Source organism: Plodia interpunctella, chromosome 18, assembly GCF_027563975.2.
Source record: "Plodia interpunctella isolate USDA-ARS_2022_Savannah chromosome 18, ilPloInte3.2, whole genome shotgun sequence".
NCBI lineage: Eukaryota > Metazoa > Arthropoda > Insecta > Lepidoptera > Pyralidae > Plodia > Plodia interpunctella.
Window position 1 is genome coordinate 1,298,193 of NC_071311.1, and position 23,256 is coordinate 1,321,448.

Below are 23,256 nucleotides of genomic sequence, written 5' to 3' on the forward strand. Positions count from 1 at the left end.
GTTGTATGAAAATGTTCTATCTCTCGTGTTTGTATTTTTCTATTTCTTTTTCAATTTTTTTTTCAACACTTGCTTTCAATATATGATGTTGATTTAAGTCTTATCATTTTAACAGAGCGCTACAATGAAACAATCTTCGACGCCCTGCCGACATACCTGCTAAACATTTGCGAAGTATGCGGCTCCTCGCAATGCCCGTACTGCGCGATATACAACGCTGCTTTTAAATCCACCGTCGCGTTCCCCGCACTACTGATAGCCGTCATGGTATCTCTCGTGCGATATTACCGACCTACGATCGATGTCGAAGTGGTAACGTAGTGTTGTGTAAGGAAAGGTTTTCTTCTGGATGATTCTGGATTTACTGCGTAGAAAAAATGAGTATTGTTTTTATAGTTCAATGGCTCTCTTGTATTTGAATAGTGAATCTCAAATTGATATATCTCATTTTAAAACGTTCTTATAAAGCCATTAAAAATTTAATCGTCTTATATATAAAAAAGTTGTAGCGTACTTGCTAAAGTATGTTGTTTCACTGTCGCGCTTTACAATTGAAATTGACAGAACGAGACAAAATATAATACTTTAGCATGATGTAGTTGATTATTATGCTGTAACTTTTTATTATTATTGAGAGGGTAAATTGTTAAGCCAGACCAGATTGAGCCAAGTGATTTTTATTAAAAGTTATTAAACTTTATTTTGTATGTGTAGGCACTACACATTAAAACCGTTTGGATATCCACCATTTAAACTTTAGATCTGAATTAGGTAGTTAGAAATTTGCCGCATATAAAAGTGAATCAAAGAATATGTGATTATGTGTGTACGTTTTGTTGTTACTAACCACCGTTTAGTCATTAGTATGATTTTTTTACCAATTCTTACTAATCTGGTTGTGCAAGATTTATAAAATTGAAACAGTTTTCTATGTCTACCTATCGACTGCTACGTTAATATTTTACCATATAGTATTTTCTTAAAATATTAATAGAGATTGCTTAGGCAATTTATGAAAAAAAATCTCCTTTTTCATTAAGTTTTCTTCTCCATTCCATATTAGTTAGATTAGCACTTATATGTTTGGTCGTAAGCCAAGGATATATTCAAAGAAAGTAATTATTGATGTCTTGAAAATACTCCATGAAAATAATGTAATGATTTCTATTACAAAAACTTCGCCTTCTATCTTGAAATTCTCACTTTAATTTCTCAGTTACACGATTTCACAAAGTATATAGTCTAATCACAAAATGTCCTATATTAACGTATAATCGTCTAAGCTCAGTGTCCGCTTTCTCACTCGACTGTCAGGCTGCGACCAAATATAATATCTCTTTAGTATTTAGGGCGTGTTCAGTATATTGTACATTTCTGTAGAATTATAAGCTATATACTTATTGGCAGTGCCGTAAATAGGGGCGAGCGAACGGTGCCCAGGGACACGGCGCAGGAATGGTCAGACCGAGAACACAAAAAATACCTATTTTATGTCTAACTATAGTTATCTACGGTAAACTCACACGATGGAAAGTCAATTTGTGACTAGTTATTTTTCATAAATGTTTTTACAACTCATTTAACTTTACAGTTATGTAGTTATTTAGTGAAAAAATATTTCCTGTTCTAGTTATCTAAACTGCAAAGTAACTACGAAGCAATATTACTAATTTTCATAACAAAATTGTCAATCTCTCTAATCCGAGCGTTGTTCCGGTTATTAACTCAGCCGTTGAGCATCGGAGCCCAGGATCCGCTAATTGTTTATTAAGCCGTTTAAAATTAAGGGGCGTTATTGTAAAGGCTCAGACGTACGAGACGCTAGTTACGGCACTGCTTATTGGACACTGGATTTTGATGCACCATTTACTTTCCGGTGCTTTTATCAAGTTTTTCAACTGTATTTGTAATATGTAATATTTGTATCTATAAATATATCCTGTAATGTATTAATATTTACGACTACTTGCAACGATGTACATTTGGTGACCGGGCGACTGTTATTTTTCACTAACTGGCAAAAATATCCATCCATATCTTTCCATCTGAAGCATCAAACTAATAGATATTAACTGTTGTTTTATTTTAACATTCGGGTGTGGTTGCTGTAATAGCAGGTAATGGTCGCTAGTCCCTCTTGTCTGCTTATTTACCTGATGGTTTACTACCATCTATATATATAAGGATTTCTCAGAGAAAATATCAAACACAGTGGAAGTAGAATCGCTATTTTCATTCATAAGGCGAGTGGATGTACATATCCCAATATGTATGTATACTGATATCAATTCACACCATATCACTTTGTAAATTTCGTGGCAGCCTTTTGCAAGATTTTTTTACCATTTTACTTGTATATATTTAATGGTAAAATAATTATTACTCTTAAGTGTAACAATTTGATGATTAATTTCGTAAATTTATACAAATGAAGAGCAAAATGTAATCAAAATGCCTTATTAGATAAAGACAATATTCTAAAAATATCATGAAGTTATTGGAATATTTTTTATAAAAAAGAATCTATATTATTTTTATGTATTAGATGCATAAGGATTGCATATTTCTTGTAAAGATTGCTTTAATATTTTTTCTTTCTTTATTTACATCTTAATTTCAGATATTAGAAGCTATATTTTTTAAATCATATCTTTAAATATATTACATTCTTGCTCTAAGAAAGAATGAAACAATCATGTACAAAAATGCCCGTCCAAAAATTGCCACTTAGATAAAATGAAAATATTTTAACTGTGAGCAGATAATACTTAACAAAAATATGTAACATGTTACTTAAAGTAGTTTCCGTCCAAAATTTACCAATGACTGATTTTTTTTTACTTTTGTATATGTATGTGTGTAATATTCTAAGTTGTTACAACAAGTGTAGCATACGTGTAGGAGAGTAGAAATATCATTATTGACTCTTCATAGATTTATTTCAAAATAAAATTCTTTGGAAATAAATCAGTGTATCATTCTTCCTGTCCAACCATCTTATTGATAAAACCAGCACAAGCTCAAATCCAATGTAATGGTATTACCATAATACCTAGATGGTTAATTACTGATACATGTGTCAACACTTAGCAATGGTACCTACATTGACTACTGACAACTTTTTCTATAGTTTCTAGAAGCATAGTATTTTCATAGAAGAGTACAGACAAATTTTTGTTAAATATTGTGTAGAATTAGGTTAGTTAAAAAAGTATAGCTTAGCCTCTTGGGTGTAAAATTACAAAACAAATATTTATATATATTTTTTATTAACAAAACATCTACTCTTACAATATTTTAACATAAATATGTAGGTATTTACAATATGATGCCTATTACTGTCTTTTCTTAACTTGTTTTGCTTTGGAAGTGGATGCTTTTGATGCACCACCACTGAACAGATTGGTGAACATCTCTGACATCTCGGGCATTTCCGACATCTTGGTCAGGTTGCTGATTTGCTTCAAGTCTTCTTTAGTCTCCGGGTCATTCATCATCTTCGGCAAGATCATGATGAGCAGCAGCGGCAGCACCATCATTATGACCATGGGGTTGAACAGGAAGTCTGTCACACGCCACTGTTCGCGAGCTTGGAAATATCTCAACTTCGATGACACCTTCATTCTGAGAGGATATGGCACTTGTATGACTTGTGATGTCTGAACAAAATTCACTTTTCTAGCTCTAAACTTTCCTTTAGAATTGATCTCGACTCGTATAGGCTCATACATATAGTCTGGGTGTATAACTTCTACGATGTAAGAGCCTGAAGGCACATTGTGTATTACGAATGTACCATCGTCACGAACAAAGCCTATGTACTCTCCTCCATTAACGTGTATGCGTGTATCTACTTGCCAGTTTTGTGATTCTTGGTCTTCAGCAGGATATACTCTACCTTCAATCGCATATCTGCCATTACCAAGCTCTTCCTCAACAGGATTGTTAGCACACAAAGCGGTGCTAAGTAGAAATGTCGCAATGAAAGTTGAATATATTAGGTTTGCCATTTTATTTATAGATTATCTATTTGTAGAGCTGAATGAAATTATCCTTACTTGTAAAAACCGATAGAAATAAATATTCCATGTATATTCTGAATTTATGATAACATTTTCTTTCCCTTTCGATTTTATTAATACGAAATTACAATGGTAGATAATGACTAACAATGCAAATGACAACCAACAAATCTCTTGTTAATGACAGATGACGGCAGAGAAAATCGAAAATCGATGTTTGAATTTGACTTTTTTTAGATATAGATGTACAAGTTATGCAGCCAATTTACCATTTTATTACAAACACGAAACAGTACATACATACCTATTTGTTGTTTTTATGTCCATTCAAGTACCTGTATTTAATTACGAGTTATGTTCATCATTTTTGTAAGTAAATCAATATTTTAAAAAAAAACGGAATCTTTATTCAATCCGTTTTTTTTAATTCATGGCTCCATCCTTCCCTAGAAGATGATTTTCCGGACGTCAAGGTTGAGATTGACACGGAATATAATATATTATAAAGATACATGAAACATTACACACACAGGTTAGTATATTATACATACATACGGATATAAGGGAGTGTAAATAAAAATTATAAGTAGATATTATTGTTAATATATTATATTATATTGGTATAAGTGATATTTTGTATAAATTTTGCCAATATAATTATAAATGGGTAGAAAAATAATGTTAATGGAAATTGCTTATTTACAGGTCTTGGGACATAAGGGGGAGCAAGTCGTATAGAGATAGAAAAAATGTTGATCCAAAAAAACATTACAGTGATATTTAAAAACTTTATCGATTTTTAAATCCAAGCTACAGCTCAGCGAATCCCTATTTGTTGCTTGTCTATAGATTTTTTTTATACTAAACAAAAAAATGTCTATGGTTATTTTAGTAAACAAATTCAATTTTGCACCTGCTGCATGTGCTCCATGTGTTATAATTGTTTAATACCATGCAGTTTATATTGTGAAAACTGAAATAATTAATATGTCGGGGTACTTGGAAGTGAAGTATCCGTTCAGATCGAACCTGGGATTGAATCCTTTCAAGGTAGGCCATTATTTACGTTGATTGTTTTGATATCCGGAGTCACAACATTTTTTTAATGGCATTGATTTGTTTATTATTTACAGTCCTGGAAGCGACAATGGTGTATTTTGCGACCAAGTCCTACATGTTCGGGGGGAGGATCTCTGGCTGTGTACTGTAGCGAGGCGGGCGCTCCGGCTGGGAGTGTGGAATTACCGTTGGGCTGCGTAGTGCGGAGGGCGAAGTCTCGCACTCGTCCCCACGCCTTCGCTGTGTTTTCTGACGACGATCCGCGTAAACCCCGCATACTACTCGCAGCTCAGTCCCTCAACGACGCTAACATATGGATGGAAAAAATCAGAAGCCTACTAGCCAGTACCAAATTACTGGGTAAGTAGAATTAAACTACCCACAATAATCCATCTTTTGTATCGGTTGTTCAAAGGTCACTAATGTGTCAGATGGTTCAATAGAGTTCAATAAGTGTTCATTAATTGACTCATTTCATATTGAATGTCCCGCTGCAAGTCTATTTCATTGTAAATTGTTGTTTTTCATATAGTTATTGCATTTTGATGTTAGTAAATAATTAGGATTATAGCATCAATTTACACAATTAAGTGTTAGTTAATAATTAGTATTTTTTGTTGTTTGTTGTAGTCGTTTCAAACTTTTCAAACTTTCTAGATATTTGTTATGTACTTTTAAAAACTTTCTTAATGTTAGGTATATTATAATAATATATTAAGTAAATAGTATAGAGAAGAACTGGCCGGAGATTGCTCTCAATTTGATAGAGATATTTGGAAGGTGGTGGGTGGAGATCATTGCCCAGCAGTGGGACATAAAAATTCTGTGATTCAAAACATATTTATTATGATATGTTGAAATTCAAATTTTAAACACATATAAAAAAGTAACTTTGATTTTAACACTGTCAAATTATTATGCATAATCCATATACGGCTGTGAACCAGACAATGCTCTATTTACTTGTCCATGGCACAAATGTTCATCGCTGACGTCCCTGCATTCAATGCAAATCCACATAATTTCAATTCGTAATTGTGCCATGCATGATCAGACATGGTTTCATTGCTATTTGTGTTGGAACCAATGATATAATAGCTTGAATTTTAATGATTTTGCAAAGAACCTGTTTCATGATCTTTTAATTTCATTTATATTAAATAATAGGCAGCTTTTTATAACTGATGGGTTTATATCAGGCTAAATTGTTCACATATGTTCATGTGTGTTTACATATGTTCAATTCATAATATAGAAACAGCAGTGTTTACTGTAATCTTCATAGCAGCAGTCTTACATATATTTGTCAAACCATCATTGTCCATGCATATGTGTTTTAAATTTTCATCCACATGCATACTAACTTGTCTCATTGGCTGATTGTTTATATTTGAGAGGATTATTGTTGCCAATTTTCACATGTTTCATTCTTGTTAAATTCATGAATCTGGTCATTCTTAGCAATTAAGTTTATTCTTATATAATGTCAAACCCTCGAACATGTGATTAGGGGCTAAATAATCAAAGTTTCTCTCCATATCATGCTTTCTCATCAAATCATATTTTCAGGCTCCGAAAGCTCTCTAAAAGACACTTATTCTGTGACCATTGTCACAACTGATTTGTCCCGCAAGTGCGGGCTAAGTTCTGACAGCAACTTGACACTGTCAGCCGCTGGGCTCCTTGTGTCTCGAGGGCCGAAGCTGGCCTCCATGATAGACTGGAAACATATCAGTGACGTGCTACTGGTCAGTGAGAATGCTGACAGAAACCGAACCTGTGTTGTCATTGTTGATAGGTTTGTGTGTTTTTAGATTTTTCTTTATGAGTTGTAGAGGAATGGCTAACATTTTTAGAGACAAAGTCACATTTAAGTCTGCCATCTTATATATTGTAGTTTCACATACATTTAACACTGTTGTCAGCCTTTTTAGTTACATTGAAGGTACCACCATATTCACATAATGTATCTTATGGCATCACGCTAAATGGGGTACTCAACTTGAGTTGTAAATCTCAATTTGCCTTGACGAATATTGCTTGCTTGTTGCTACATAGGTACAACAGCAGTGCAAAGTACCCAGAGCACGAAAAAATTTAGTTACGATACGATAACTTTTTTTTTTTCCCGCTCCGATAACTTTTTTTTTTTCCCGCTCCGGTTTCAGTTTATGTTTGGCAATTAACACACTGGAAAAGATGATACAAATTATTGGTTTTTAATACGAATTGATAGTTACTGGCATATTTTTTTATAAATCACAAAAAAATATGTCAGTTCATCTTTTCCAGTGTGTTAATTGCTAACACTGGTGTCAGAATTTATTAAAAACGCCTAAAGGATTTTGAATTTTGAATTTCAATTTGAAACTATTTATCAAATTCAATTATTGGTCTTGTATAGATAAAACCTTAACCAGTGGGTCTACAAAAGGTTATGGTAGTTTCAGAATCCTAGACTGGCAGACATAAATGTAACGGGCAGCAGTTGGTCTAAGGTTTTAGTTATTAGAACACGAAATGATTGGTACTATTTCTGTAGTTTTGTTTGCAGTTGTTTTTGGCGCTAGTAAGTACATTTTTTGCTGGCTAACTGTAATTAAGTCGCTTAATTAATCAATATTGAATGAGCACAATGCCACATATTATTTTCAGGGACAAGTAAAAATGCTACTCATATAATTTTTTTATGAATTGTATTTTTTCATTGTCAACAACAATCGGGAAAATTTTATCCATTTATACATTCTTATTTCTTACACCGGGAAAACCGCATAGACGTGTGTTTGTATGTTTGTTTATGCTCAGCTAATAGTAATTAGTTCAGGGAAACCATTATTTTGAATTCTCTCCTCAATTAACATGAGTGCTAATAGTGGCCGAGTGGCTATGGGGAATCACCAATGGTATGTTTTAATAAATATTTGCTAACTAGTTGTTGCCCGCGGCTCCGCCCGCGTAAATTTTCCACGGGAACATATATTTTTCTAGGATGAAAAGTACCCTATGTCCTTCTAGAAGCTATATTTACCTATGCAAAATTTCAAGAAGATTGGTTGAGTAGATTGTGTGAAGAGGTAACAAATAAACTTACTTTCGCATTTATAATATTAGGATTACATTGGTTGTTGTAGTAACTTGTATTTGTTTATATGTTCATTTGTTATATTTAAAACCTATATGTTTTTTCAAGTACTTAATAAAAATTAATAGAAGCAGGATCAGGTTATTATAAATTAAATATTAATATTTGCTACAGTACATATTAGTTTATAGTATATAAATAAACTAGCTTTTGCTCGCGGCTTGAAACGCGTGAATTTCAGTTCTTAAAAAGTAAAGTTCGAAGTAAAATTCCAGTTATTCTTTTATCGCGTATTCTAAGACTGGTCAAATTTATTTATTACTATGATTCTAATTCGTATTTTTCGTCATCTTTAGTTCAATTCCGCCACGATTTACGCTACGTGTGTTTCCGTGGAACGCCACAAATAATTCCACATATATGCATGTAGAATGTGCTTCACAGCTTGTCATTCCATTGGCTTTTCACCTTACACAAACACAATACCAAGAAATTGTACTGTCTGACTGAAATAAATAAGGTAAGTTTGAATTACACCAGCAAATTAATAAATTTTAACTGAATGTCTGAATAAAAATTTACCACTGCCAGAAAATTCATAATTAAGTTGAAAGTAATTTGTAGCTTGTGAGAAATTACTATATAATATAAAAATTGTGCCTGTGAAGGTCTGATTTCTGAATAATAGATTTGAATTTTGAAATGGTGATATTTCAGTGAATTTCCGAGCGGTCGCGGCGAGCTGAAGTTCTCTAGTCCGCTGGCCGGAGACCTGGCGGCGGCGGCGAGAAAGTGGCTGGCCGACGTGCCGCGGACTGGCGGCAGTCTGAGCAGGAGCGACGGAGACCTGCGGAGACATCTCCAAAGCACCGGTGAGTTCTCGTGTGTTGTACTGACGAGTGAGCTGAGTGCTGTAGTCCGCATGCTTATCATAATAATGGATTGTTATGAAAACTACACAGATTTCAGGACAAATGGGTGCAAAGTTTTTTTTTTTTTTACAAGATTTGTTTATAATATGTATCGTTTAGACTGTATGTCGTTCTCCCTCTGTCTGTAATCACATCAAGGAACACGTGAAACTATATCCTACTAATATTATAAAAGCGAAAGTTTGTGAGAATATATGTATGTACGTTTGTTACTCTTTCACGCAAAATCTGCTGTACCAATTGTTATGAAATCGGTACATGGGTATAATATAACCTGGAATTACACATAGGGTACTTTTTATCCTGAAATTCCCACGGGAGCGAAGCCCCGGGGCGCGGCTAGTGAAAAAATAAATTCTTATAAAAGTCAAATTTTTTGTTCGTCATAATCATAAATGGTTGACTTTTTAAAGCTTGTTCCAACATAATTTTTTATTGTAGGTGAGGTCCGTCGCAGCTCCAGCTGGTACAGCGGACCGTCCGAAGTGTCTCTAGATGATATAGATCTAGTCATGTCTAAGGTACTATACTATAAAATGACAATGGTTAGTATTTTGGAAGATAATAATGAGATGAAAAAATTCTGGAATCGAGCGGGAATTTTTTCTTTTCATTATTATTTAAAAAAAAAAGTTAATGAAAAAAAAAATGAAAAATGTTTATTTCTTTAACAAAATTGGTACATCAATTACATGTTATTGTGACCTCCTATTAAGTGAAAAACACCTGTATCAGGAGGTCACGCTCTTCCATAGCCAGTAATAGTAAAGTACCTATTAACGAAATAAATGTTTTGACAAAAATAAGTTAAAGAAAGTCGAACATGCAAAGAAGAAGGAGAGGAAGTAAGATTAACAAAAACCTATTACACAACACGTTCAAATAATTTTTCGATCTCCTCGTAGTCCTTTTCCTTCAACCAAGCAGTTATCAGTTTCTTACAAGTAAATTTAGGTAACAAATAAAAGTCTATTTCTTTATTGACTAAATTATATATACGTTTTGATTCATTGTTATACTGTCTACTTGCAAACACTGTCCTGACGCCCGTACCAGTAGTCACTATGGCCACTTTTCTTCGTTTTAATAGATATGATGGATTGGGAGTCAGTGTTTTGTGAAGTTTTAGAATTGAATGAAGGATGTAAAGTTTACGCACAGTCAGTAGGTTACAATCCAAGTATAGTTTTGTGGTAGGATGCATTTTAGGTTTAAAGTAAGCCACCTTTAACAGGGCCCTTTGGGCTATTTCAACGTCTAAGAATTTTGTTTTAGTGGCACCTCCCCAAACGGTAATACAGTATGTAAGTACCGATTGAGCAAGAGCTATGTAAATCGTATTGAGAAGACTTTTGGATGCAACATGGCGAAGCTTAACAAATATCCAAATTAGTCTACGTAGTCTACCTGCGGTTGTTTCTATATGTGAATGCCAAGTCAGATGTTGATCCAACATCACACCGAGATATTTGATAGAAGATGTTTTTTCTATTTTAGGACACGTACAAGAGAAAATGTTGGAATCAGTGCAGTTAGGGTGATGAATGCTTATACTAAAGTCTTGCGGGGGTTGAGTAGATTTGTTAATAGTGTAACACATGTACTTAGTTTTAAGAGAATTTAGAGTTAATAAGTTTTGTTTCAGCCATGTGTCAACATTTGTCAGACCTTTATGAGTATCGACAGATACCGATTGCCATGTTTTGCCAGAAAAGATGATTGCGGTGTCATCGGCGTATGAAATAATGTTGGCATTTGTCAATTGAAGGTTGAGTAAGTCGTTGATATAGATTAGGAAAAGCGTGGGTCCAAGTACACTCCCCTGTGGAACTCCAAAGTCAATACTGGAGGATTCACTAATGTGCAACCCAACTTTAACACATTGGCTTCGTTTAGTTAGATAATCTGTAAATAGTTTTAGAGGGATTCCTCTAATGCCAATTTGTTCCAGTTTTTGTAAAAGTATGGGGACAGAGACAGTATCAAATGCGTTTTTCAAGTCTAAAAATGCCGTAAGGCATTTGTTGCCTTTATCTAATTGTTCTACTAAAGTCGTTGACAAGGTTAAAATGGCATCTTCGGTCGATTTATTTTGTCTAAATCCAAATTGCCGTTCAGATATAATATTGTATTTATTAAGATAGCTAACAAGTCGCTTATTCATAATTTTTTCAATGATTTTAGAAAATACGCTTAAAACTGAAATTGGCCTATAGTTACTAATACTGTCTCTGTCGCCACTCTTGAACACTGGAGTTACGATAGCTTTTTTGAGAGAATCAGGAAAAACTCCAACCGCAAAGCACTGATTAATAATGTGTGTCAAGACTGGTACTATCTCATTTTTTGCTAGTTTCAAAAAGTGAGTAGGTATGGAGTCCCACCCAGGAGCACTCGAGGATTTTAGACTCATGAGAATACTTTCAACCTCCTCTGTATCTGTATCCATCAACACAAACGAGTTAGGTTGACTAAAGTGTGTTAAAACCGATCCTCTGTCTACTGTGCTATTGGACGTTTGAGATATTCTAGAAGCCAATTCTTTTCCAATATTAGCGAAATGTTTATTAATATAGTCGACTGATTCCTTAGGTCCTTGTTTTATGCTGAGTAAATGTGTGTTGTCTGATTTGTTTTGTTTATGATTAGTAATCTCAGCTATATTTTTCCATAGGTTTTTAGGATTTTTAGCGGATGAATGTAATAAGTTTCTCTCGTATGTCCTTTTAAGTTTTTTTATTAGTTGGTTGCAAAAATTTCTGTAGCGTCTGAAGATGATTGCTAGTGTTACGTCATTGGGATTTTTTCGAACTTTTAGTTGCATTTTGTTCCTATTTCTTATGCAGCGAAGCACACCTGGTGTTATCCAGGGCTTAAGAATACGTTTACTTTTAGGGATATGGGATGTTTTTGTATTTTCTAATAATGAGTCAGAGATTGATTTAATAAGTTGATTCAATAGCAAATTAGGATTAGTACAAAGTAAGAGTTTGGAAAGGTCTTTCTTTTTTAGGCTTTGTAGGGCTTCATTATAGTCAATAACCTTTCTAACTGTAGGAGCTACCGTATTCGTTTTTATATGTGACAAAGCCAAAGCGATCATTACATGATCAGTTATAGAGGTGTTTAGGACCGCAATTTGCGCTGTTGTACTACTATTGTTATTTAATTTAATCATGAAGTGATCGAGACAACCTTCAAGTCTAGTAGGCAAATTGTGACCCATAGTTATACCAAAAGAAGCAAGCATATTTAGGTAATTATGTCTATTATTTCGCTTGTAAGCAGGTTCATTTACCTGTTCTATTAGATCTATGTTTATATCACCAGTTACAACAATAGTTTTGTTACATTTTATAGTTTCCAAATGCGAGCTAAGTGAATCAATAAATGGTGTAGCGTTGATAACTGACGGAGATCTATAAACTCCAAGGACAATATGATTTTGATAGTCGATTTGCAAACAAGATGCGTCCTGTAAGTTCACTTCTCTGACTTTCATTTTTAGTGAGTCTTTTGTATATGCAACTACACCGTCGTTTTGATTAATGTAAGCAGTAGTATGTTCTCCAGAATAATTATTTACCTTTGGAATCGGTACTTCACGTTGTAATCTGCACTCTGTGAGAATAATGACGTCTGGTGTAAATTTAAGAGGAGTTAGATTAGTGATAAAGTCATCGAGATTACTATAAACACTACGGATATTTTGAGAGATAATAGTGAAATCATTACGTTTAATTTGAAAGTGATTGTGAAATTCTTCGACGTTACAATTTATAGCAGGTGGAAATTCAAGACTGTCCAAATCTGAAATAGTATTAAGCCGATTATCCATAACAAAAAGTATATGAAATAAGCCCATACTTAACCAAGATCAGTTTTATTTTCAAGCGACTGTTCTCAGAAAAAAATATCAATTTCAAAGCAAATTCAAAAAATTGTAATTGAGACGTATTTTTAGTGGTGGCAAGTGCTACATAGTATTTACCAGAGTTGCAAGTGTGTATGTTGTATGTGTGGGTGTGCATGTTACTTTTAAAAACAGAATCAAAAGTGTATTTAAATATTATAAAAATAGAACAAAATAAGCATAGAATAAAAATAAGTACTAGTCACGTGGCATTCATAAGATCCTGACATTGAGCTTCCGACTTTATGATGATGATAGGAGAGTTTTCAGTTCTTCTGACGTAGACTTTACCATACGCTGTCCAACAGAATTTATAGTTTTTACTCTTCACTAGGTCCCGCGCCAAAAAGTGTAATCGCGATCCTTTACTCGTCAGATTTTCGGAAATAAAGATAGGGACTTCCTCATCTTTTCGGAAACCCAAATGCTTAGCGGTGAGTTTCGTTTTATTTCTTATATTAAAGTTTTTCGCCATCCTCATAATGTCGGTCTTCACAAAAGTTGACGTTGTTTCGATCACAATTGGTAAGTTCTTGGGAGCATCTTTCTTACCACGTACTCTGTAAATATCACTTATGTCTTTTTTTGAAACTTCACATCCAATAGTTTTTGATAAGTTGATAACCATTTCTACCAAGTCCTCCTTCGATTCATTTTCTTTTCGAGGAACATTTTTCAATTCCAAGTTCTGTTTACGATTTGACATTTGAAGGTCCTCAATTTTGTTTTCAAGTATAGCAATATATTCCCTATCCTCTCTACCCTGAAGTTTTAGTGATTCAATTTCTTTTCTTAACTGTTCATTTTGCTCCGCTAATAGGGAAACTGAGTCCAAAATGCCGCGGTTAGTACCCTGAACATCCTTAATACTCACTAACATTTCGTTCATCTTCTTATCGGAAGCAGCAAAAAGTGCTGTCATTGACTTCATGATGTCATCCTTACAGGAGGTAAATTCAGGTACAGTTATATAGTCATCCGTTCTAGCCCTCTTTTTACGACTAACAACAAAATTCGGCGGTGTAACATGTAAGTCGGGTTCAGAAGACGATTTTTCAATCGAGGTATTCATAGCTGACATGCAAGTCAAATAGACACAAAGTAGAATCTGGTAGAATGATATTTTAAAAAGAACTCGTTGTCTGCCAATAGCGCTCACCTTCCCGTCAACAAGTAGCAATACAAAAACCAATAAGCACGTGTGTAAAAAAAAATTAATGTATGTGTAATGTATAACAAATCCATTTAATTTAAATGATATTAGTAAACTTGTGATATTTACAGAGATTGTTTAGTTTCCGTAAACTTTATTTGCTATTTTATTCAAATTCTACTCAAACGAAGTAGCGGATTCGGTTAGTATTCTCTTTTTTAAATGCTTTTCTTATACATGTCACACATGCCTTTTAACACATTTTGAAAATCAATATTTTCAAAATTATTATATCAATATTTTATAAAATTATTTTCTTGTGAGTACTTTTCACTTTTGTTCCAATAAAGAGTATTTATTGTATTACATTGAAGGAATCCAAGCGCATCCCAGCGGGGCAGCTGTCGCACAGCGCACGCGCGCGCGCGCTCGGCGCCGACGAAAGGTATGCGTCAACTCGTGAACGGCTGCTGCCAGGAGAACTGGTCCACTCAGTTTGGTTAATCAAATGAAAAAGATGACAAAAAGAATAATTCTCTGTGTCTACGACCAGGGTTGTGGATATCATCATGATTTTGGAAATATCTAAATAATAGTTTTTTTTTAATTTATTTTAGTTTAAGTTTTTTACATTCTAATAATTTTTTGATTTGGAATTCTGTGAAAGATGCAATAAAAAACGATTTTTTAAATGAACAAAACAATTTGTATATATTTTTTTAAACAGAACTATTTACGTGTATTTGACATATCTAACTTAAAAATATAAAATTATTTTAAAAAATCTTGATTTTTATCTCTATTAAAATCTAAATCTGTCTACGATATTTATATATGTATGTATTTACAGCATGTCAGACCGTCGTTCGTTGCTGTCTATCGCGTCCGGCATCTACGAGGAGATCCTGGACGTGCCGCGGCCCCCCGCGCCCCCCACACCCGCTGTCACCCCCGCCGTCACCCCCGCCGTCACCCCCGCTGCCACTCCTGCTGCAACTACCGTTGAAACTCCGGCGGTGACCCCTGACTTGGACACACAGTACTGTCCCATGAGCCGTCCAATAGGAATAGGTAATGTGTTTTGGTCTTATCATTATACATATATTATAAAACAAAGTCCTCCATCGAGTGTGTCTGTCTGTTTGCGATAAACACAAAAACTACTGCACCGATTTTCATGCGGTTTTCACCAATATATAGTGGGATTTCTGAGGAAGGTTTAGGTGTATAATTTATTATGATTTTACCCGAGCGAAGCCGGGACGGGCCGCTAGTTATATTATTATTCAAATATAGTATCACATTTACATCTTTTACGGGGAAGACAGAGCCAAGATTTGCGAAACTAGAAGAAAAACTCTTGGTGAAATTGAGATTAAATAGTGACGGATTGCTAAGAATTTACAGTTTATAGCCATTTTCAATGATTGACTTTTGTAATATAATATTAGGAGGAATTCGCACATTCAATGATGTTATTTCGCTCCAAGCGCCGCAGGTTTTTTAATCATTGACTGAGAGACATGCCCCATTGTTCAGTCGCGCTCCGTTGCAACCCCGCAATAGGTTACAAATTTTTGTTTCGATTATCATTCGAAGGTCCTTATATTAATAGAAACACAATTGAAAAAATACTATGATAATGATAATATTGTCAAAGATAAAATTAAATATTTTTGGACTTGTCGAAACGCTCCATATTAAATGATACGAACAAGTGCAATCACAAAAATATTCGCAAAGAAAGCTTGGTTTGTTCGACAGCTACATTAAATATTACGTTTATGTTGATGACTTCTTAATAAAAGTTGTTACAAAATTTTAGTTTTTTTTTATAATGGTTAAATTTCTATTTATAACTTTGTACTCGTATATAATTAAAACGTACTTTCCAACCAATTTTTTATATAATGTATAATGCTCCAGCTGCATCGTTACAGTCTATGAATTAACATGATACTAAATACACTTGTGCTGTCTAGTTTACACATATTTGTTTACAATTCACTTGTCAACTATCCCATATTTCCGTTGTTCGTCGACGGACGTCGAAACGACTGAGCAATAAGGCGTGGTTCTTACACGACACGACACGTGGAAATGTAATGTAATGTAATGTAATTATAGGTTTGGGACTAGAGTGGTTGGTGTCGGAGGAGCCCGCGTACGAGTCAGTGTCGGAGTGCGTGTACGCGAGCGCGCGGCGCGCGCGTCGGCCGCCGCCGCTGCCGCCGCGGTGAGCCTCGCCTTGCATATACACTAATTATTATTCAGATCAAAATATAAAGCTTGTACATTTTTCAGACTGGATTACCAATATTATAAGCTAATTGCGCCCCGGCTTCGCTCCCGTGGCGATTTCAGGATAAAAAGTATCACGATACATACAAACTTGTACAAAAGCAACGTATACAAACTTTCGCATCGTAGAATGCGAAAGTTTGTGAGGGTGTATGTGTGTATGTCTGCTACACTTTCACGCAGATTAAACTGAACGGATTGTTACGAAATTTGGTACACGAGTAGAATATAGCCTGGAATGGCGCACATGGTACTTTTATCCCAAAATTCCCACGGGAGTGAAGCACCGGAACGCAGCTAGTTCAAAAATAAATAAAGAACATGCTATGCATAAAATGAAATAATAATTACCGCTATCCAGAGATTCTAAATTCGTTTTCTTGAAATATGAATTCATATAACAATGCATAGATAAACTTCAATATGAAACGTAGAAAAGATACATGACATATCTTATTTTTTTGTACCTGGACAGGTCAAAACTGGGCGAGTCGTGGAGCTCCCGCGTGATTTCCCCCCCGGCGCCCTCGCCCTCGCCCTCCCCCTCCCCCTCCGCCTGCCCCTGCCCCTCCCCCGGCCGCCACGGCTCCCTGGGCTCCCTCCCGCGCTGCTGCAGCGTCTCCTCCGACAGCACGCTGCCCAAGCGGCAGCCGTTCAGCGTGTTCAGGTAATACTTTTCAGGATGAATGAATGATTTATTTGAACAACTCACACTCACAGGATAGAAATCAAACACTTCACAGGCACTCGACAATCTACGTGAAAAAGAAAAGTTTTTTTTTATCACACAAGCAAACACATGCAGCCCACCTGATGTGAATGGTCACCGGCTTTAACACCAGAGGTGCCACTTCGTAATCTAGGATTTTTTGCCACAATACCCTCTAGTACTTTGTAGGTTATGTTCTCTTACAGTTATGTTTTGTTATACATTTATATTTGGATATAAAGTTATATCTAAATTCAAAATTCAAATTCAATTTCAAATTCAAATCATTTATTCAGAAATCTCTAAATATAAATCTAAATGTATAACAAAACATATAAGTGAAATATAAATTATAACTCTGTTTAATACTATTGTGAATGTATGTGCGTTACCACACAAACAGTAACAGCAAGGAACAATTTAAAAAAATCATGATGACGTCATCGATGTCCCCGAACGCGCAAAGCACAAATCTAAACGTCAAATTTGCCATATCTTACATTAAATTTACCATTTATACGGAACGGATTATGGAAAGAGGAAATATTGGAAATCATTCATTAATGTTATCTCTTCTCTTCTCTTAAATTCCTCAATATTATCTTAATGTTAATTAAATCTGTACAGGAAAAGACTGAAAAGCGACTCCCGCCTAATCAGCTCGCCCAAATCGGAAACATCCAAGGAGAACAAGGGCGTGGAGCCGAAGAAGAAGCGCTTCGAGTTCACCCCCACGCGGGACATCTTCAAGAGCTTCAAGGTGGGCCGCCGGATGAAGAACCTGAAGATTAGCGGGGGCCTCACCAAGGGCGAGACCAAGAGTTGCGAATTCTTGGACGAGAGCGAACATGTCGCTCCTAATAGGTATGATATTATTTTATTTTTTTATTGTGGGTGAAGAATCTTAAGTGAAGACCAGTGGTGGCGCAGTGGTAAAGTGCTTGCCTCTGAACCGAGAGCTCCCGGGTTCGATCCCCGGTCGGCTTATGATGGGAAATGATTTTTTCCAGATTGGCCCGGGTCTTGGATGTTTATCTATATATGTATTTGTTATAAAATAATAGGGGCTAGCTCAATCTGTGTGATTTGTCCGTATATGTTTATCAAATTCACATTTCTCCGGCAGATGCTCGAAGTCCGTGGAGTGCCTGGAAGACGAGGAGGAGCTGGACGCGGAGGAGGCTCTGCCGCCCTCCCTGCTGCCGCACGAGCTGCTCCGCCTCCTCCTCCGCCCCGCGCCGGAGGAGGACTACCTCCCCATGTGCCCCGCGCTGGCGCCCCCCGACCACTACATGGTCATGTCGCCCAGGAACATCGCCGGCGTCTGAAGCTTTCTGTGATACTTTGGTAAGTCTTATGTTAAAAATTCTGTGTTAATCCAAAGTTATTAGTAAGTGACGTAGCTTGCAATTTGTCAAATGTTTTGTGTAACCATAACACTTGTTGTCTTTGTTACTCTTTTAAGTCGATTTGTTAAAGAAAAGAGACGGCAAGTGTTATCTAACATTTTGTAATTTAAGAGCATCTAAAATTTCGCACTGGTTTTTAAAATTACATTAAAAAACTGATGTGTTCGTTGCAGGTGTGAGATTGTAAAAGTTTTTTTTTCTTTTTGCGAAAGGAGTCGCGGCCAACACTTAGTTTAAATAGAATGGGCTTGAAGACAAATGAACGGAGAATTCATGTTGGAAAGGTCAATGTGACAGAACAAAGTTTATACGAATTTTTATTGTGAGTTAAGAACAAAATCGATAATAAAATATATCGACGAAAGACATGACAGATTAAGAAAATAAGCATAATATCGTGCTCAAAATAATCTCTTGTCTATGGGGTGTGTTTCTATCCCATCCTTAATAAATATTCTTTTATGGGAAGGTTTCTATATCAATCACACTTTCCCATAGCTTAATTACTTAATTTTATTGTAAGTTTTACAAAACAAAAACACAAAAACGTTTGATCTTTGAAATATTCCTATTGTTGTTCCTTTCCTGGCCTAAAATAGACGGATTTTAATAAAAAAAACTAATCAATATTTTCGATGACCCATAAAACAGATGTTTATATTTTTGATAAAAATGTATAAGCCAGCCAATCATTTACAGAATTATGATTATAAACCGTTATTGTACAATATTATTAATATGCATACTTTTTTTTTTTTCAAGTTGATTGAACTATTCACTTATAACTGAATGAATTTATTCGTTCATTCATTCACTAGAATATATTTAAACGACAGGATATTATATAAGTCCCGAGATACACGGTAAAATCACAGGAGTAAGGAATCGGAACAGAGGCTTAGTTTTCGAAATTTGTACCTATTTTAGTAGGGTTGATGTTGAGATTTAAATAAATTAAACAAAACATTTATTACATTTCCAATCTAACGATTTATATTTTTTTTCTATCGATTTACACTTTATTAAAAACAATTCAAAATTTTTGTAATGTTTACTGTGAGGATCGGGTAACATTGTCACAGCCGTTACGCAGCCCTGAGCTTGTCTACTGGCCGAGTGCTTGTAAACCGGTTTTGTCCAGTTGCGGCGCGTACGCGACAAGCGGCTAGTGGACACGCACACATGTGCTGTTCCAATTGTCTACTCCTGTGGTAGAATACCGACTCGCAAAGAAATTAGTTTATCTAACGCGCTTATTTATCGTTTTCTGCAAGTTCTAAAAGTTACATTCTATTTTGTTTAAAATATATTTTGTCCCGGTCTCTCACGTCAAATATTGTAAAGCTAGCAGCCCGTCCTGGCTTCGCTCTTGTAAAAATATAATAAATGATGTGTCTAAACCTTCCTCTTGAACTGACTCTTCCTAAACTGCCTCTTGAATCACTTCATATGATCTAAGCTTACATAGGGACAGACAGACAGCGGGAAGAATTGATGATATAAGGACAATACATATTTCAACCTAAATAGGCTATAATTTATAAGGAAGAGAATGAGACGTTACCAAACGGTTAGTATGATGGATATTTCTATGATTCAATGTATTCTGAAAGTATTATTTCGTGTGACGCAATATAAGGTTGTGTTTTTCACCAGAGGTGTACGAGGATGTAATTTTGAAAGTTGAATGTTATTCGATCACATTTCTAGTGGAAATTCCGCCGAATTTCAGTTATTTCCACGATGACTATAGTCATGGTTTGTAATAAAAAGTAGCCAAAGAACGATTGAAAATAACGCATGAGAAGATTAAATTCGAATTGGAATCGCGCGCGCTGCTTTACGATACGAATAAAGATAATTGCAATAAAAATGCTTGCGGCGCCATTTTGAATTTTATTCTTTGTAGATTCTTATGCACGTGATTGTTAATGTGTTATTCATAAAAGTTTGCAAACTATGTTGATTAAGACGCTATTTATTCGCACACTAGCGACACTACCACAATTCTTTACACAGTGTGGCGTAATTTGACAAAATATTTTTTTTATTTTTCTCTAAAAAAATAAAAGAAATTGATAACAATATAACAGTGGCGTTAGTGTGCGGCTAGATAGGGCCTGAAATGTGTTCTTGTCTGTATATATTATTTGCATGGAATTAGTAGGTACTACTTACTAAATCTATGATTATATGTCATTGATATAACAAAACAAAATATGTATGTTAAAAACAATTCCACGAGAGTTTCTATATATTTATGAATAAGAATATTGACAGTTGCTCGAGTCAGATAAAATTACATTATACAATGTAAGTTAAAGACACCACGTTTGGATGTGAATTTTGATATGAAAAGTGGTGGACGTAGCCAAATATTGTTAGAGAAGAAGTCTAGTAGGAATTGTAGGATAAGATGACTGCCAGCGTGTTCGGCACAGACTGTCCCCTTCTATTGAAGGGCCAAATGCTCAATCACTATACTGATATGGCCAACTATCAGCGTATTTTTTTATAAAAGTAACACAAATGGAAAGTATTGACGAGTTTCGAGAATATCTTTGTTTTAAACCTTAAAAATTTATGTGATTTTGACAAAGATTTTTTACACTTTTAATCGAATGAGATAATTGAATCGGACATACGAATATTATCTTTACGGCCACTGTTTACAACATTTGTTTTATGTAAGGTATAGTGATTGATGATTAGTACTGAATTGTATTTAGAATAACTTGTAGGGTCACTATATCAAAGGGAAGACTGAGGGCAAGACTAGTGTATTTTGGTAACGTTTACTTTTGTAAACTCTGTTTCTGAGTCACACGGAATAATGGATGCTTCGAACTCTTTTTTCTCTCTCTAATAGAAGAGTTTAGAAAACAGTTATAATAATCTTAATAAATTATATAGCTGTTTATGTAATTCAAATAACTTAAAAGAAAAGCACTAGAGATAAATGAAAATGTTTTAAAAATCAAAACAATTTCAAAAGGTCATTGCCCGATTTTCAGTCTGACTCAGAAACGGACCTTAGCAGTATTAAGGAAAAGATGCGGAGAAAAGTAAATTTATTGGCTTATTTCACTGTATACGGCTTGATTTGCGCTAATGTGTTGTGATATATAAATTATTTGTTATATATTGGTATGGGCTTAGCTTCTGTTGATGTTGTCCACTTATATGGAATGCGTTGTGTCGACATTCGACAATTTGGGTTGCCAAAGTGTGGCAAAGAGTGGAGGAATTTTAAGTCTATATAATTTATTGTCTCTTGAAAGTTAGCATGTGTTTGGAGCAGTGTTTGATGACAAATAAAACGTTGTATTTTACCATGATCAGATTGATTCAATTGCCATGATTCGCTGACTCTCGACGAGACAAAAAAGTTTGTTATTACTGCTATAGCAGTCGTGTGTCCGTGAATATGTTAAGGCATGAGATATACTGAATATTCAAAAGCAATTTGCGTTTCAGACAATGACGGAACTAATGTTTAAAATATCATTAGTTCAAATTATATTTCAATATGTCACTATTCTCAGTATTACGCTTTAATATATTGTTAAAGTCATGTGAAATTACAATAACTCAAAATGTTTTTATGAAAATATCTTTAGTATTAGAAGATATATAAGGCGCATGAGACATTTTTCAAAATCGAGTTATATTATATAAGGTATATTATATACGTATTTGAAATCCTGTTTTTTGCTAAGTCTGAATTTGTATGATAAGAAACATGTATTAGGAATATACGAGAAACGGGACAGAACGCTATAATATATTTTGTCTTTCATCGTGTGCCAGTTTTTACAAGGGCAGCCTACCGCATGATTAATAAATTGCCGGTAGGCGTATTGAATATTTTATCTCATGTGGCTACGCTAACCCCTTGTCTAAATTTTTCTTTGTCTCTGTTATATACAAAGACAATATTTTGAAAAATGTCAGATGCTACTTTTCTTTAAAACTACAGTTTTGTGCAAAATTCAGCGAGTTTGACATAAAACCAGCTTAGCTTATAACTTATATCTCGGTTATGCATGCACACCGCCTGACAAAACTTAGTATAGTACTTAAACATAATATCATGCTGTGTTCGATCTTGTACGATGTCCATTTGCGTGTGTCAATTTATATAAAGTTTTTCTGTAGCCTTTCCGAGTTTAATCATTTTGTTATTTTGTGTTGATTTAGACATTTTTTTGTTTTAGTACGCCCATTTGTATTTTTTTTATTGAATTTTAGTTATTCAAAACTGTTTTACCTGTTCGGTCGCTGATTCAGATCAGACTCGGATGAACTAATATGCTCTACTCGTGTAAGTAAGAGAGTGAAAGCACAGTATTACAAAACACTTAGTTAGTTATAAGCGTGTGTTGCTAGTTGCAACATTAATCAATTTGGACTTTTTAGTTTTTTTTAAATGGTTTCGGCAACAAAAAACGTTTTATTCATGTAATTGAAACGCATGGGCGTATTATTTTCAAAACTGTATAAACTAAAAGGATACATTTTTAAGTTTTGTTTTAGTTTATTTATTTTCGATTTGTGGCATGTTTTATCCAAATAAAGTTTGTATGTGTACTGTATCATCAAGTTTTATTTTTAATTATGAACCTACAGTAAGATGGGACTAACTAATCAACAAACAATCTAAACTACGTGAA

At 34.7% G+C, this 23,256-nt stretch overlaps 3 protein-coding genes across 5 annotated transcripts in view; 2 read left to right on the plus strand and 1 right to left on the minus strand.

Annotated features, from left to right (window-relative positions):
* Mcr (Macroglobulin complement-related) overlaps positions 1–2,967 on the plus strand; it is a 37,675-nt gene extending 34,708 nt beyond the window's left edge. Inside the window, exon 33 of the mRNA XM_053758270.2 lies at positions 116–2,967. Within this exon, the coding sequence (XP_053614245.1) occupies positions 116–321 (206 nt within the window). The 3' untranslated portion in view covers positions 322–2,967. The remainder of the gene's footprint in view (positions 1–115) is intronic.
* A 283-nt stretch (positions 2,968–3,250) lies between these two features.
* EMC7 (ER membrane protein complex subunit 7) lies at positions 3,251–4,150 on the minus strand. Its single transcript, XM_053758272.2, has one exon. It carries the CDS (start codon positions 4,008–4,010, stop codon positions 3,336–3,338), a length of 675 nt encoding a protein of 224 aa, XP_053614247.1. The 5' UTR covers positions 4,011–4,150; the 3' UTR covers positions 3,251–3,335.
* A 660-nt stretch (positions 4,151–4,810) lies between these two features.
* Positions 4,811–23,178, plus strand: LOC128677435 (uncharacterized). 3 transcript variants are annotated; one of them, XM_053758282.2, is made up of 12 exons: positions 4,811–5,072; positions 5,156–5,441; positions 6,651–6,879; positions 8,884–9,038; positions 9,540–9,619; positions 14,539–14,609; positions 15,015–15,235; positions 16,292–16,400; positions 16,941–17,132; positions 17,802–18,038; positions 18,301–18,521; positions 18,757–23,178. In XM_053758282.2, exons 1-11 carry the CDS (start codon positions 5,010–5,012, stop codon positions 18,500–18,502), a joined length of 1,845 nt encoding a protein of 614 aa, XP_053614257.1. In that variant the 5' UTR covers positions 4,811–5,009; the 3' UTR covers positions 18,503–18,521; positions 18,757–23,178. The 3 variants fall into 3 exon arrangements, with proteins under 3 accessions (XP_053614257.1, XP_053614259.1, XP_053614256.1); XM_053758284.2 differs by having other exon boundaries at positions 18,796–23,178; XM_053758281.2 differs by having other exon boundaries at positions 4,822–5,072; positions 18,301–23,178.
* The last annotated feature ends 78 nt before the right edge of the window (positions 23,179–23,256 follow it).